The sequence below is a fragment of the Alosa sapidissima genome, chromosome 19 (assembly GCF_018492685.1).
Source record: "Alosa sapidissima isolate fAloSap1 chromosome 19, fAloSap1.pri, whole genome shotgun sequence".
Taxonomy (NCBI): domain Eukaryota; kingdom Metazoa; phylum Chordata; class Actinopteri; order Clupeiformes; family Clupeidae; genus Alosa; species Alosa sapidissima.
The window spans coordinates 8,921,647-8,937,957 of NC_055975.1; the positions used below are offsets into that span (position 1 = coordinate 8,921,647).

General features: G+C 39.7%; 3 protein-coding genes across 5 annotated transcripts; 1 reads left to right on the forward strand and 2 right to left on the reverse strand.

The window, feature by feature from the left end:
- Positions 1–682: 682 nt before the first annotated feature.
- On the reverse strand, positions 683–5,049 carry tagapa (T cell activation RhoGTPase activating protein a). The gene is made up of 10 exons (XM_042071306.1): positions 4,547–5,049; positions 4,123–4,201; positions 3,932–3,985; positions 3,564–3,633; positions 3,281–3,408; positions 2,953–3,114; positions 2,748–2,857; positions 2,474–2,642; positions 2,099–2,207; positions 683–1,963 (listed from the first exon to the last, which is right to left on the reverse strand). Exons 2-10 carry the CDS (start codon positions 4,144–4,146, stop codon positions 858–860), a joined length of 1,932 nt encoding a protein of 643 aa, XP_041927240.1. The 5' UTR covers positions 4,147–4,201; positions 4,547–5,049; the 3' UTR covers positions 683–857.
- An 849-nt stretch (positions 5,050–5,898) lies between these two features.
- nenf (neudesin neurotrophic factor) lies at positions 5,899–12,320 on the reverse strand. Its single transcript, XM_042071330.1, has 4 exons — positions 11,878–12,320; positions 11,736–11,796; positions 6,904–7,007; positions 5,899–6,772 (listed from the first exon to the last, which is right to left on the reverse strand). Exons 1-4 carry the CDS (start codon positions 12,019–12,021, stop codon positions 6,596–6,598), a joined length of 486 nt encoding a protein of 161 aa, XP_041927264.1. The 5' UTR covers positions 12,022–12,320; the 3' UTR covers positions 5,899–6,595.
- A 154-nt stretch (positions 12,321–12,474) lies between these two features.
- On the forward strand, positions 12,475–16,145 carry pacc1 (proton activated chloride channel 1). Of its 3 annotated transcripts, none has more exons than XM_042071320.1 (8): positions 12,475–12,738; positions 13,407–13,500; positions 13,619–13,828; positions 14,651–14,805; positions 14,892–15,034; positions 15,133–15,274; positions 15,414–15,521; positions 15,625–16,145. In XM_042071320.1, the coding sequence occupies exons 1-8, from the start codon at positions 12,703–12,705 to the stop codon at positions 15,829–15,831; spliced, it is 1,095 nt and encodes a 364-aa protein (XP_041927254.1). In that variant the 5' UTR covers positions 12,475–12,702; the 3' UTR covers positions 15,832–16,145. The 3 variants fall into 3 exon arrangements, with proteins under 3 accessions (XP_041927254.1, XP_041927257.1, XP_041927255.1); XM_042071321.1 differs by having other exon boundaries at positions 12,486–12,738; positions 15,621–16,145; XM_042071323.1 differs by lacking the exons at positions 15,414–15,521; positions 15,625–16,145 and adding an exon at positions 15,346–15,411 and having other exon boundaries at positions 12,484–12,738.
- The last annotated feature ends 166 nt before the right edge of the window (positions 16,146–16,311 follow it).

Here is a 16,311-nt window from a genome sequence, read left to right on the forward strand (position 1 = left end):
CCACCTCAGCACCTTGAGAGGTATGACCTTTGAACAACCAAAGCAAGCGCCACGGATAGCCTAGGTCCAACTTCGCAATGTATTAACCCATGATTCAGCTATATATGGACACTGCGTAAAAAGGGAGCTCCGACAAGGCGTGTTTCATCTTCGATAGAATGCTCTAAAACGTGTTTCGCCTTTGTGATTTACATTATTGTCCACCTTTGGGTAGGCTATTTCATATTATAATCTGATTTATGTCCATAGTTCAGAAATCAGTAGCCTAGTGTGAGAGACGGGATCCGAGACCACCTCATAAAAACGGATTGGTTTCCTAGTCAGACTGGCCATATTGTAGGTCTGTGTGTCATCTCAGACCTCAGTAAAAGTGAAAAGCCACACACACGTGATGGTACAGTCCCAGCAACCTACACGTTTCAATATGACTCATTAAGGCCTAATTGAAGGTTATGGCTGTACTGCATGCCTTTCTTTATTGCATTCGGTAGAGTGTTAAGATATTATTTTAGACAGTAGGCCTATCTCGGTTCACTTATCTACCTACCTACATGAACTCTACTGTCACTTAAAAGGCTACTGTAAATATGTAAACTTTTGCTAAACATTTGGGCTGTTGATTAGAGGATGAAAGAACAAATGAAGCACTTTTATATGTAAATGTAAGTAAATCAAGTTTAATATCTTGAGATGTTTAATGTCATGAGTATTTTCATTGTTACATCATGATATATACATTTTAATGCATAGCATTTTGGTCACTCATTAGATGCTGGGTATACAGTAATGCAGGCAGCATTTTAATACAGTCCTTTCATTTACAGGTGGTCATAGTCTTTGTGTGAAGGTGAACCATCTCACACGTATGATTCTCGTGCATGTATCAGTTCCTCAAACACAGGCTGGCTACATCTGCGCACCACCCGCTTTGCTGGAGCTTTGTAAACAGACTCTGATATGGACCTTGTCCGACACACAGCCACAGGCATAGCAGGTAGGGGTCTGTCAGGTCCATTTGTAACATTATTTGCGAGAGTGTCTTTGTGGAGGGTGTGTGATTGGTCTGTGGGGTGTGTATTGAGGCCTGGGTGTTTCTGACACCACGCTTCCTGTACTGTCATTGAGTGGCATGCAGGAGAAGTGCTCTGGGTTGCCTCTTGGTAGGAGGGTGGCGGGCTGGGAATCCTGCTGTCCACCTGTTGGAACACTTCAGCGCTGGAGAGAGCCAGTGGCCTGCACAAGACCTCAGTGTCCTCTGGGAGGGCGCTAGTCTGGAGCGAGGTCTTCCTGTCTCTTGCCAAGCGGCTGGAGCCTCCCCTCCTCAGGGCGGTGCGGTTGTGGGTGGCTGCGTAGCGCAGTGACTGGGAACGCCTCTGGAGGGTGGGCTCCCGACGTTCTGGATGCTCCTGGGGTTGGCTGGAGGAAGGGACAGGGACAGGGGCTAGTGCACACGGGAGGCTCCTCCTCTGACAGGATGGTGAGACTGGGGGTGAGCTGGCGAAGATGGAGCTCTCGGACGTGCTGGAGAAGGCACTTTCCAGGGAGCAGGAGGAAGAGCAATGGCAGCCTCCGGATGCAAAGTGGACGCGGTGCTGTCCATGTGCCAGGCTGCAGTCCAGTGATCTCCAGCCCTTCTCTACGATGCACTCATTTGAGATCTGCTTCCTCAACAGCATGCTCTGACAGTGGCATCTGTCGCCCTCTGTCTTCAGCAGAAAGTCGGTGTGACTTCTGGTGAGAGTGGGCTGGATTCTCACACTCTGGGGGAGTGTGATGGCTGGCTCTGAGCTTCTCCGGATGAAGGGCTTTGTGAAGGTGTTGAAAGTTTCCTTTGCTGGGGTGGAGGTTCCTGAGATCAGACTGTATTGTAATTTTCCGTCAGCAGAGGACACCAGGTGAACACAGCTGCCCTTTTCTCCATCAGCATCAGTTTCATAAGCAGAGTCGTGTGGACACAGGGAATCTAAGTGGTGCAAAAAAGTGTAATTAGGAATCAGAGGTGTGACCATGTGACAGTTCACAGATGACGCTTTTGTTTCAAGTATTTAAATCATAATATTTGTTTTAGGCACTGGTTATTTCATATAATTTCCATTACCTTGGGAGTCATTTAGTTCTTCCTCATCTGAATCACCAAGAAGGTACTGAATCCTCTCACCAAACACTTCATGGTAATTGTCAATGAGAAACTCTGTGAGGTCTGTGACCTAAAAAAACAAAACACGGCTTTATTAAACAATATGAAAATCATGTTTTTCATAAGGAACAGAGTGGGGAATTATTGTTTCCACTTCTTAGAAAATTTGAGCTATTTCTGTTCAGATCTAAAGCTACGTGCTGAAAATACATCAGTATGAGTGCAGGAGAGTAATTGTTTTGGTTTCACGTTCAAAATTTCCCCATGTAGTCAGACCTCATCTCTTCTCTAACTCTGTTAAAACCCAAGTGCACGGGAGAAAAATAAATGACTCACCTTTTCAACTGCTTCAACCTGGTGAATTTGGAGAAGGTTGGGCGCAATGCAGACAGCTAAATTCCTGGGGTTCATTTTGTTTTGTTCTGCATTCTGGCTTATGTGATCAAGCATGAAGACTAGGTGCTTCAGAAGGACAATGTTCTGTTCTGGTAGCTCTTCAATAACCCTGGAAAATCAAACGATTAAAACTTAATATTCTCTCATAACAGGCCTGTGGTAAATGGTCAATGACTCAAATATTACTATGCTCTTATTATTGGCAATTACTTACTTTTTCAGCGCTCTGCATCTCTCATCAATACCGTCGGTTGCCATTGCTGTCATCCAGGATTGATATAGCTCCTCCATCAGTAAACCACCAGGGATTTCTCTTAGAAAGTCCTTCAGTTGAAACAAAGTGAGCAAATTAGCCTTTGAGCTATTGCTACTTGGACTCTTAATGATTAAGAGAGCCATGTGTCTTTTCTTTCTCTTACCTTGAAAAGGGCAGCCAGCAGCAACACTGACATGTCACTAAAGTCCACTTCTACTCCAGTGTTCAGCTTCTCCTTGGTCTCCCTTATGATGCGGGCATTCCCTGCTCTCCTGAAGACTCCCTCTATGCATGGTCCATTCTTACACAGAAGCACCAGGATCTCCTGCAAAAAAACACCAGACACAATGACCTCTTATTACAAAGAACAGTAGGGTACAGTGATGCCTAATAAATTGTGTGTGTGTGTGTGTGTGTGTGTGTGTGTGTGTGCGCGCATGCGTGTCTGTGTGTAAAATGCTGGGAGATAGAGAAAAGCAAAACAAACTTACTGTTATAGGCTTTGGAAGTGTAATTTCATCAAGAAAGACATGGGAAAGAGGCTGTCCAAACAAAGATGACTTGGGTTTCTTCTGAATCCTCCTGAACACATTCCGCCATCGCTTTTGATTGATATTTTCTGTATAAGGGAAAGAGACTGAGGTCATTATATTTTCTATAGAAATCAAAGTGTGAGAACTAGCAATGATTAGCTATACATAATGCTGCATATATTAAAATGTAATCAGCACTGGCCTTCACCTAAAAGACTTCAAAGACTTTCATTGTTCTTACCAGTAGGAGAAGTGTTTCCAGGAGTTGTTTTGCTTGACTGTACAAGGAACACGTGTTCGGTCACATCTCCCTGGGAAAGACAAGAGCATTTTGATGTGGTGACCTGACAAGATGCCAACAGTGGCCCTACCCTGAAATTGATTAACTGCATCAGTTCATAATAACTATGGTGGTATAAATAGTTTCCATATCTTTCAAAACAAGGCTTTAGCATCTACACAACACATTGATAGTACAGTAACTGGAATTTGGTCTCAATAATGTTTGAGTTTATCTGTCATTGATCGTAAAGTAAGATTGAAAGCCTCTCCAGAAACTCTTGAGGGGTGTCTGCATGATGGGGCTCAACAATAAAATAAAATACTTACTGTTGAAGGCAACATGATGAATGAGTCCATGCCACCCTCAGAAAGACTTTTAGACTGTGGGAGACAAACATCGCAATTGTCAGAATGGATATCTTGTCAAAAAAAAAAACACTATGAAAAGTGATAATTAAATTACTTGATGGAATCATAAGACAATAGGAAGGGAAGATAGATTATAAGTGTGAACTTACCACGTGATTGCTCAACACCTTCATGGGTAAATCTTCAGACGGCAACAAATACAGGTTCTTTGGAATGCTTAGGATACCACTGTAAGAGATGTCATCTGCATTAAACCTTTACATGTCGAGTAAATATCTTTAACAATACAATATTAAAAAAAGCTTTCTTTAGAAACTACATGCAACCCGTCATGATGCATACATTCTACCTCTAAAACATGTACAGTATTAAAAGAAAAGTAATCAAGTCTTGATATGATCAGATCAATCAACATTTCAAAACAAACTCAGGTTAAGATATAGCTTTACCATCATAGATCTAAATCTAGCTTTATCAACACACAATCATAAACAAACTAGTTGTTACATCCAATGCAACAGACAGAATAGGCTGCAACTATGTAACATAGTAACAATGTAACATGATTCTTACCTGTGGAATACATCTAGTTGTTTTTACTCTTTATCCTATGAGATTCTAGGCAAAGTCGCAACACACGCTAGTAGCATCCATCCACTAGAGCAGAGGCAGACTGACTAAACTGAAACAGCCTACAGCAACTCTCAAAACTGCTGTGGGCTGGCAAAGGGGAATTTCTGATATGCAATGGAGACAGGAAGCAGCATCACGGACACCCACCGAGAACACCCCCTCCTACCATATATGGGGTGACGACGTCGGAGTGGGTGGAAAGTGATGCGTGTAACACAACAAGCTCTGGTCTGGTTGACCTAATGTGACATAGGTTTGAGGAAGATAGTTTCTGTCATAAATGGTAAACGTGAGAAGACAGGAGATTTTAAAAGTCTTCTTTTTTCACATTGAGAGGAACTGTGTTACATTGTTGGTGTAATGCAGATCAATATCTAGATGCAGTTTTCACTATGTATTCCCATATTTAAAAGGCCTGTACTGGAGTCACACTTACATATACAGTACATGACACAGGTCTGTGGTAAAGAGCATGCATATTTCATTTCAAGTCAAGTCAAGTTTATTTATATAGCACATTTCATACACAGAGGTCATTTAAGGAATAATGCTCTTCCACATGCATTGTAAGTCATATAAAACATTTTTCTTTTTATTACTGTATATGAAATGGGCCATAACTATGTATGCAAACACAGTTATTGTATACATAATAAAATATGAGTATTTTAGTGATCATCATCTCTAATTGTCATTTCAAACATTATTGTGGTAGAGATTTACTGTTACTGAAGTTTATGGTAATCACTGACAGTTCAATCATCCTCAGAATAAAGACTCATCCTGAGAGTTGCCTTCTGAGAAAAGAATATTATGATTATTGACTAACAGTGCTGTCTTTAACATCCATCAATCATCAACCCACGTTGATGTCCATTCTGCTTACAATAAATGCAGTAACTCAGCTAACTGAGCAGCCAAGTGAGTGGGGAGACGTTTATCCTCCTACTGTTCACTGTCTTCGCTTTATACTTCTCTTTGATGTGACACAATAAAGACAGAAAGTAAGCGAAGGAATTTCCTATCATCTACACAACACAACTCTATCTTTTTGGGTCAACTCAGCGGTTATTTAAATGTATCATTCAATTCATTCAAATCATTATTGTTGTAATATTTATATTAAGGTCTTAATTTTAAAAAAGTGTTTAAAATACAGAATGAAGATGCAATAAGATCTGCTGCAGCGATACCTGAGCAATACAAAACATACACAATTCTGATGGGAGCAAACAGTCACTAAATGACACTGTCAATACCCCAAACCAAAGAAATGACATGGGACTGATGCATCAAATTATCACATTTTAATTTAATCACCCACCTATTTGTAGAAAAATAAATAAACTAATTACAAACAGACGTATCAAAACAAGTTTCTGACACACCCCACGCTGAGGGGCTGATTTGACGGAGCCCACCAGGGGAAAATTCCCACACAAAGGCCAGACATGCATCATCGAACCACTGTGTGTAGGGGGAGAGACCACCACAAGCCTTTCACCCACCTCCTCCATAGACAAGTGAGAAAATGCAAAGGCGTAGAGGGCAGCACATAACTAGTTACTGGAAATTGATTTTTTTTATCTGAGGTCATCTGGAGTTCTATTGATATTCTGGAATCAATGTCTGAGGTATTTGTTAGAGACCTGTGTGCTATCAGAGACAATTGAACACAAAATCTCCATTAGTGTGAATTCTTCATCAAGGTACGAAGAATACAGCAAAAAAAAAATCTGAGTAAATCTATTCTAAAGTTAATGATTGCTTTAACATTTCCTTGCATCAAATGTTTTTCTTGGTAAGGGGAAGATGGACTCACTCACAAAGCACATGCTATCTCCCTTCCGTACTGCTACTGCCCCTACTGGGCATCTACAATTATGTATGACTCAACCGATGTCCTGATTGGACACAAATCCAAAGCCCAATTTAACACAATGCGTTCATGTTGATGGGATCTCTGTGAAATCACACAGGGCCATATAATCATAACTCAAGTTTTAAGGTGAAATTAGGCTGGTCTTCTGGTTTGAAGTCCTTGTTGGGGCTGCCATCTTCATTGAACATGCGTCGTGCGGTGTAGCCCACAATGGGATACTTTGCTTTGTAGGTCCCAGTAAATACACGATCCAGAGACTCTAGCTGTTCCTCTGTCAGACCGGTCTGTCACAGAGGGAAAGGCAAACAAAGAGGGCAAGAGCGTTTGAAAAACAACTGCACCGTAAAATGAAACCTACCATACAAGGAAAAATGTCTGGGCAAAGATATACAGGCCCCAATGTGTGGCACCTTACAGTGTCATGAGTCAAGTCCTCTGGATCAAGGGACATCTTGGCAACAGCCCTCGTAGAGTCTTTTCCCACCAAGGCATTGTATGGTGCACCCTTGGCATAAAAATCTACACAAGGGAGAAGTTGCATGGTTTCAGGTGTGGTTCTCTTTGTCTTTCCATGTGATTAATAGGCCAATACTACAGGGGTGCTAGACTTTAAAGGAAACTCTGAAAACTTGCAGAAATATCACCCAAGACTTAATAGATTTCTTGTCTGAACTATTCTTTGGTAGACTGTCTTTCCTCATTGTCTTTCAAATCTCACTTGTGCTTCACTTTATTGACGGATATCTCAACATTTGGCTGCAAAACTTCTGGCACAATGCAGCTCCTTTAGTTGTCAGTAGTGACAGAACTAAAGGCCGTCTTAGTCCTGATCAAAGAATTTAGAGGAGAGCATAGAATCTTTAGTCCTTAGGCAGCAAAGCAGTTCCAAACCAACACATTACCACCACCTTGTTTCAGGCTACTTTGACAGGCTCTGATAGAAGAGCGCACATACAGTAGCAGAGAGTTTTGACCCATCCATCCTTTGGCTCATCCAGCTGCAGGGGTGTAGTGGGCCGTCCCCCCACTTCTTGGAGCATTGTTTTGACCATTTTAATGTGCGTTTATTAATATAGTAAACGTTGTTACCAGTGATAACAACAAGTGCATCCATCACGCAAATGTCTCCAATTAGGCCTCTTTGTCATAAAATTCGTTACCAATATTCCAATATGTGGTTTAATGTTCTGCATTTCTCATTAGTAGGTCACTTTGATACTAAAAGTATGATTCTATGTAATGACTGTATGATATCTGTACTGTCCCTGTGTATATCTGTGTGTGACTGTATTTAGAGATAAGCGGGAATATTATGACTTTGCAGTGTTTCACTGTTCTGCATGGCTGCGTCAGTAGCTATCTGCTCCGGATTGCCAGGCTGCCACTAATCAGGGTCTGATTCAGTGTAGTCCGCGTGAGATGGGATGACCAACGCCATCTCCCGTCAGCCTGGAAGGATACTTAATCCCTAACTATTTCCTTGTCTAGTTAGAGCAGCTGATGGATCTTTAGGTGAAGTCATGCTGTCTCTCCCTTGATGCGCATCATTGTAAATAAACTCTGTTCCTGATTTTTCATACTATTGGTCTGACTGGGTCTCTATTAAATCTATGGTATCAAAATTACCATCAGTTTTCCACCATGCATAAAGGCGTTAAACTATGCAGCTCGTCATTCCACATTACCTGAAATTAACTAGATACATTCTACATTATGGTTTGTCGGTTTATTGTGTGTTACAACAAAATGTCATTGTCAATGTCAATTTATTTATATAGCACATTTAAAAAACAACAACAGTTGACCAAAGTGCTGTAAAACAAAATTAAAATAAAACAATAGTAAAATGAAAAGCTACAGAACTGGTATTCATAGACTTTGGTGGAAAAGTGCAGTCTGGCTGCAGACATTACATTTTGAAGCTAATCCAAGTCATTGAATGGATTTGTGAATACGGTGTCATGTTCACGAAAGCTGGTAACAATTTGGCCTTGGCCTTACGCACCGATGTATGTGGAGGTGCGTAAGGCAGTTTTTTGCAATGACGTCATTCCAATAGCACCCCCAACCACATTTTAAAAATCCCCACTACACCACTATCCAGCTGGTCAAAAACTTTAAACACAAAGCAATACAGCAGTAACTTCTCCCTTTCTGTCCTCCCATTCACACTTCCTTCTGTCTAGTTCCCCCTGATACTGGACTAATAACGTGACACGAATGGCTTTATATAGAGAGCTTTATGACTTTATATAGAGTTTTGCTGTCTCAGGACAAGGGCAGCATGCAATCATTAATAGAACAATGAATTCTACACTACAGAATGTCAGGATATCCATCTGTGAAGTGAAGTCGTCGTTCTAAAGACTGATTAAGGCAGGAGACATGTTTTGAAGGCCAAGTCCATGCCTGGACTGAAATCCAACAATGACAGCACATGGTCATGCTCAGGGTTAGGTAGTAACTGAATACAAGTAATCTGGATTACATAATAAGATTACAAAAACCAAGTAACTATAATCAGACTATAGATTACATTTCGATTATGTATTTTAATACATATCATGGCTTTAAATCATGCAATCAATATACAGTGTAGTGAAAAAATTAAGATAGACCCAATTTGGAATGAATGGACACGGAATGTAGAAGACACAAGTACCCATCAAGTAGACCATCTTGCACCCCCAACATGTACTGTAAGTCAAGGGCCTTTTCTACACGCTTTAATCTCTATTAATTTGTCTGTAACAGACAAAAAGGGTCATGCTCCTACCCGAGAGAATAACATAATGTAATAAAAGGCATTCTGGAGTGGGCATGCATTGGCAATGTCAGACATGCTATTCTCCGTACGTATTTTAAGTCAGTGTAGCATCAAAATGATCTTGACTCCATTATTTTAAGACCCCCCCCCCCCCCCCCACATTGTGTTGCTTTAAAATGAAAAAGAAAAGGAATGTTGGTGGACCAGCTTTTGGCAGTCTTTTGTTTATTTAAAGGGACACCAGGCAACGTTTTCGTGTTAATTAATCATCTTCGTAAGTCGGTATATGGTTAAATGACTCATTACGGGGCGAATGAAGGCTCTCTCCCCCGCCCCTACTGCCTGTATGAAGAATATCCCACTTGCAAGTTCGGTGTATCCTACCCGCCGACCGAAGCAGGATCAGTTTACAGCACAGAGGCAGGCTAACGAAACGCTAGAGATTGTTGCAAACGTGTGTATAATGGCAGAGCCGGCAAAGAAGCAGCGAAAACCCTTGACGGAAGACGCAAAGAAAAGGAAAAGAGCTTCAGACCGAGCGAGGGGGAGTTTTGTAGAGAAAAAGCATCAGGCTTGCCTGGTGTCCCTTTAATGTATTTTATTTGGAAGTAATCCAAAAGCATTCAGATTCCTTACATTATTTTTGTAATCCAATGGATTATATTACCGATTACAAAAATGGTAGTGTAGTCTGTAGTAGCCTAATGATTAGACATTTCAAAGCAATCTGACCCAGCACTGTTCAATATCAGTGAGTTGAAGTAGACTATTTTAATATGGAGAAACAGGTCAAGTATTTCTGCCAACTGTTGTTCATAAAGATATTTGATTGAAGTGATGTTGTTGAAGCTATTTGGCTTTATAGGCCTACACTTTTTTTTTAAATTATGATCAATTATTGTTAGGCTACTCAATTGGTCAGCAATGAAAACACTATTCTGTGAACGAATCTGCTTCCCTGGTCAACTTTGATAATGTCAACCCAAATCCTATTTCTTGTTATTCTTATTGTTGATGAAGCAATGTCACCATTAGGCCTATTGCCTGCATGCTCTTAACCTTTTTCATAAGGTTTTGAAAGCTGCTGATAAATCATCATGACATGGAAGTTTATCTCATTAGGTTGAATGTCTATTCTCCTGTCTGCTACATGCTTTACATACTCTTTGACTGTGCTTCGTAAGTATGGAGTGGGAAATTATTTAATTGGCTGCTGCGGAAAAATCCATGGGTGCGTTTGTCTATCTTCAGGTTTAGGTTACAGCGGCTGATTTTATTTACAGCTACCTGAAGACGAACACATCTATTGGACGATCTTGTCCAGGGGGAAGTCCCGTCCTCCTGTCTGTCTATGGGCTATGCACTCTGATGCCCGAGTCTTTCCCGTTTTAATTTATAGGCATGCACACCTAGGATGTTGGAAACCCATGAAAATGGAGTGCGGTAAAATTTAAATTTTTTAGAAGATATGTGATGTGACATGAAGATCTCTATGAGAGCGATAAAATGATGTGACCTATTTCCTGACACGTTTGACACGCTGAAATATTGCCATGTGAAAACTGTTGTTGAATAGAGAAGTAGGACTTTTACTATGAAAAACCAACTGCTGTGAAAAATATTCCATAACCATAGGTTCTTAATAGCATATGTGGTGTGTTTCTACATTTTTGTGTTAGCGTGTTATTACAAGTATTAAAAATATGGGCTGTTATACAAAGAGCTCCAAAAGAGGGTTAGAATGGTGTGATTTATTGAGCAACAAGTGCGCCACAGCCTGAAATATTGTCAATGGTTGTATAGCGATGTAGGACTTTTATTTTGAAAAAAATAACTGCTGTGAAAGGTAGTCCATACCAATAGATTCTTTATAATGTTTGCGGTGTGCTTCTACTGTTTTGTGTTAGCAAGTTATCACAAGTGAAATGTTACAAGTGGCCCCCAAACACAAAATTAAGTCTTATTTCCAAAAAAATATGGGCTAATATGGGTAATATGAAGAGCTGCAGAAGAGGGTTCGAATGGTGTGCATTATTTGGCCACAAGTGCACCGCAGCCTGAAATATTGCAATGGGAATATTGTGTGCATTGTTGAATACAGAAGGAGGACTATTATTTTGAAAAACCAACTGCTGTGAAAGGTAATCCAGAGCAATAGGTTGTGTATATAACGTTTGCGGCGTGCGTCTACTATTTTGCGTTAGCATGTTATTACAAGTGAAATATTGTGGCTTCAAAATACCAAATGAGGTCTTCTTTTCACCAAATGTGGGCTGGAGACCTCTGTAAACGGGATTTAATTGTGTGATTTATAAGCCTAGAATCTTAGATGTTTGCGACACACGATTAACAAGCGTTGTAACAGTAGCTAAATCAACTCAGTCGAATGTCTGCCAAACATCCAAAATCATTCTAATTTTACTGCACTTGAAAAAGGTTCAATGAACGTTCAAACATCATTCACAAATAACAGACTTTACCTTTTCCTGTAGTAACATCAAACACTACTCCGTTTATCGCCATATAAATTGGCTGTCCATCCTGTGAAGAAAATGCAACGGCAATGAATGACAGTAGGCTAATTCGTATTTGAAATGTAGCCAAAGTTTCCTGATGTCCTACCTGACTTCCATTGTAATTCTCCAACTCTTCTTCGGTGATCAGCCGCACGGGCCTCGAGAGTGTTTCTTTTTTCAATGTCGTGTCACTCGCTAAACAAACAAGTGATACTGTTGAAATCAAGATATATGTGGTTGTGCCCTGCATTTCTGCTCAACGAAAAGAATCATCCAAACTTGACTGTAAACTCGACGGATTTCCTGAGTCCTAATCTCCAAACTCTCACTAGCGCCACTGGCTGATTTGCGGTGATTGATAGAACGACCACAACCGAAAGTCTACTGCTCAGCGATTCATGGGATCTGGAACATTTGAGGGACTTGTGCCAATATGAGTCTAATTGCTTTAGAGATAACATTTGTCATTCTTTGACTCAATTATACGTAGGCTACTTTGGGAACAATAATGTCTGTGGTTGACTTGCATTTGAGTCCCCCCACTCATCTGCTACGGGATATTCACCCTAAACAGAATGATGAGCCTGATAAAAGATTTAGGCCACCAATAGAACACAACCACGGGAATGGCAACCAAAACAGATTTATGACCAGACACCATAGACAGTAAAAGAAACAGACCAGCCAGACAGCCAACCCCCATGTTGCATCCAGTTCCTCATGTGATGTCACATTTCATTCCACAGGAACCAGGATCCTCATGAACTGGCTGGATCGGCTTGTACTTACCTGACTTGCATGAAAGTTATAACTTTTGGAAACTGGCACCACAGTACAGTACCATTGTCAATACAAAATGAGTACTTTATCATGTAGTGTTTTATAGTTGTCAGCCTAACACGGAGACTCCAGAAGGATTAAGTCTAGTACAATGCTCAGAAGAGAGGCATCTCGGTCTTACCAAGAGGTAGGCTAAGTTTACGAATGTTCGTCTTTGTTCTAATTACATCTACACCAGTTCAAACAATTAATATTATGATTTCGTCAAAAATGACTTGTCTAAGTAGGAAGGCAGTGAAACATGGCTTAAATTCAATTAATTTTAGGCAAAGGAAGGAACACGAAGATCAGTCAGGTGATGCAGCAGCTGACACAACCCAGCCTACCTTGTAGCAGGTTCCTAGCCTACAGTATAGGCTACTTTTAGGGCATTGTTGATTTTTGTTGACACACAGTTACCTTTTCAACGTTCGTGGCAAACATCTTAGCTTCTCTACACATATAATAATACATAGTGTATTTCAGTTAAGCATGTAGTGTTGAACATTATTATAACATAATGACATTACATTTTGAAATGATTAATGCTGCCCACTGAGCTATATCTGCCCTTACAAATAATAACCTCACTTTTTCAAAGTACAGTGAAGTACAATAATATTTTCATTTCTGCAGTAAAGTACAGTACTATGAAGTGCAATGCATTTTTTCATGTGCAAAATATTGCATTTCATGCATCAGATCTGCAAATAATTCCTCCAAAACTGCAGTTTTGACACTTGAAGTAGTGCAGTTATTTTTTGTAAGGGTGCTATTTTGTATCATGACATTAGGAAAACATGTTCTTTTTCAAAGTTCAGTGATGATAATGGTGAAGAGCCCTCAGAAGCTTATCAGAGTTATGCAGAAGACAATGAGGCATCTAAGGCCAACGGATCTGCTCTGCCTGGTTAGTAGGCTTTATCTACTATTAAAATGCCAGTTTTGCTTGATGTTTTTATGATGGAATTTTCTATGTGTGCATTCACATCAATCAATTGAAGTAGATTTTCCCCCCTTTTTTGCAGGTGATGATCCCACAGAGATCAACCCCTTGTTGGGATTTAACAAGACTTGTCTGAAAAGTTTCTTTTCAGTTATTCTCATCCTTATATACCTCTCTTTGACAGCGGGGGCAGGGTTTTTAGCCTATCAAACTATTTCTGATTTCCTGGAGAAACTCAACCACCCTGTTATGTCAGTCAGATACAAAGAAGTAGATGCATTTGAACCCCCAGGTGAGTCAAGTTTTCTATTCATAACTTTTACATTTCATTATTAAATCAGAAAAGCATTAACAGGTAAGATATTTTATTATGCTTATGACGTTTTACATATGTTTATATGCTTTTTTTACCCATGTGGCCATGAATATGTGGCTGCTGATATTTTTTATCATTACATATGCAACACCTAGGGTTCTCACAAAAACTAAAAAAAAAAAAACTTAGTCCACATTACTCCAATTCTTAAGTCCCTGCACTGGCTTCCAGTAAGTCACAGAATAGACTTTAAAGCACTACTGCTTGTTTATAAATCACTAAATGGAGCAGGATAATTACCTTTCAGACATGTTTCAGCAGTACACACCCTCCAGACCTCTCAGGTCTCAGGAGAAAAACTTGTTAGTACCTGCTGTTAGAACTAAACATGGTGAAGCAGCTTTTAGCTGCTATGCGGCTCAGCTCTGGAACCAACTTTCGGATCACATTAAAAAGGCCCCAACTGTTCTCAGATGCTATTTGCTAACTGCACTGAGTTACAAATTCTGAATCCGCCTGGAAAATTATGTCTTTTATTTTGTCTTTTTAATTATTCTTTATTTTTAAATTATTTTACCGTGTGCGTTTTATGGTTTTTATATGTATTATTATGATCTTTACCTTTTAAACTATTCTTTCACTATTGCCCTTTTATGTTTTTATTTGTTATTAATGTTTGCTTTTGTTTATGTAAAGCGCATTGAATGACCTCTGTGTATGAAATGCGCTATATAAATAAACTTGGCTTGACTCGACTATATGGCTTTGGTTTGTACACTAACAATGTGCTGTCATTAGGTATTGCTCTCTATCCTGGAACGGCCAAATTAGTGAGCTGCGAGCATCGCTACCATGACCACATTCCCCCACGGCTAACTGTTGGGGAATTTGAAGAGGGCGACTGTGCAATGGAAGAGGTCAACTACACAGATCCTTACTCCAATGACACAAAGGTGAGAACTGTTGTCATGCTTTTCAAAATTCTCCAGTGGAGAGGACAGACTGACTGTGAGTTGTGCTTGTGATGTGTTTACTACAGAAACAAGCCTTGGTGGTCCAAGGTCCAACTGATGTCCTGAACCGGGAACTGATATTTCTGCAGTTCAGTCAGAATGGAACTGAGGAGGATTTTAGTGCCATCAGTTACATGCTGTTTGCCAAATACAGTGATATGTCCAGAAGGTACATAATACATTATTTTTGTTGTAATTCAAATATGTAATGCTGTTGGGATATTAGTACAATACATATATTTAGATTTTAGTGTGTGTTTGTTCCAGCATTGACAAGGAAGAGTTTATGAGAGAATGTGAAAGAAACTACTCCATGTGGACCTTCTCTGGAGGATTTAGGACCTGGGTTAAAATGTCTTTAGTCAAGACATCAGGCAGGAGAAATGAATCTGTGGAATTTCGCCAAGAGGTAATGTCCTGTCAATATTCCCTAGAGTTCCCCAAAATAGTGCTATATTCTTAACTGTTTTTTTTTTTCAGTCCAGCGTTGTGAAGTACAATGACAGACGACCAGTTTCAGAACAAACAAATTAACCTTTTTTTTTCAGTCCAGCGTTGTGAAGTACAATGACAGACGACCAGTTTCAGAACAAACAAATGAACTTTTCTTTGTCGTGTTCCAGTGGCGGGATCCATTTATACAAGAAGTGAAAGATGTAAGTAAATTTGTAACTGATATGCTTTGATTTTAGACAACTTTTTAACCACTTTTTTTTTTTTTTTTTAATTTATTAAAACAACACCTTTTTCTGCAGATAGTCACAGCAAACCCTTGGAATTCGTTTGCCATTCTTTGTGGAGTCTTCATGGCTCTTTTTAAAGCTGCTAACTTTGCAAAACTCACAATCCGTTGGATTAGGAAAATTCACAGAAGACACCAAAAGAGCAAGAGGAATAGGGAGCTCAACCAAATTAGCTGATATCTATTCGTATCTGATTGTATTACCACATTGTGTACACACTTAGGACTCAAGTCATCGATCAGTCATGATTATGCCTATTTAGTGTGAATATTAATGAATGAGCCTTGAACCTTGAGCCTTGGATCTTGCATTTCAAACCCAGTTTGGCATTTCCACAGATGATGTTATGCATTTTTGGAAAATTTCATATTTATTTCACTAAATTACCTCACTGCCAAAGACATGATAGTTAATACTTTAGTCCTGCTGACACAAAAAGTAAAAAGAAATATCATTGTTCTTGCATAGAAGTATTCATTAAAAGGGACTACTGTCTGTTTTTGCAAAAAATAAATAATTCCTAATCTTTGCCTGTTACTAAATTTGCATTGAGTACCATTTTTCAGTTAGGTGAACATACTTGTTTACATCGGAAATGTGAGATGCAGAATGTGTCTGTATTGTAAATTGTGTATTGTATAGCAAAACTCCAATTATACAATTTTTACTCAATTACTATGGGGTAAATTTAACACATACTGCC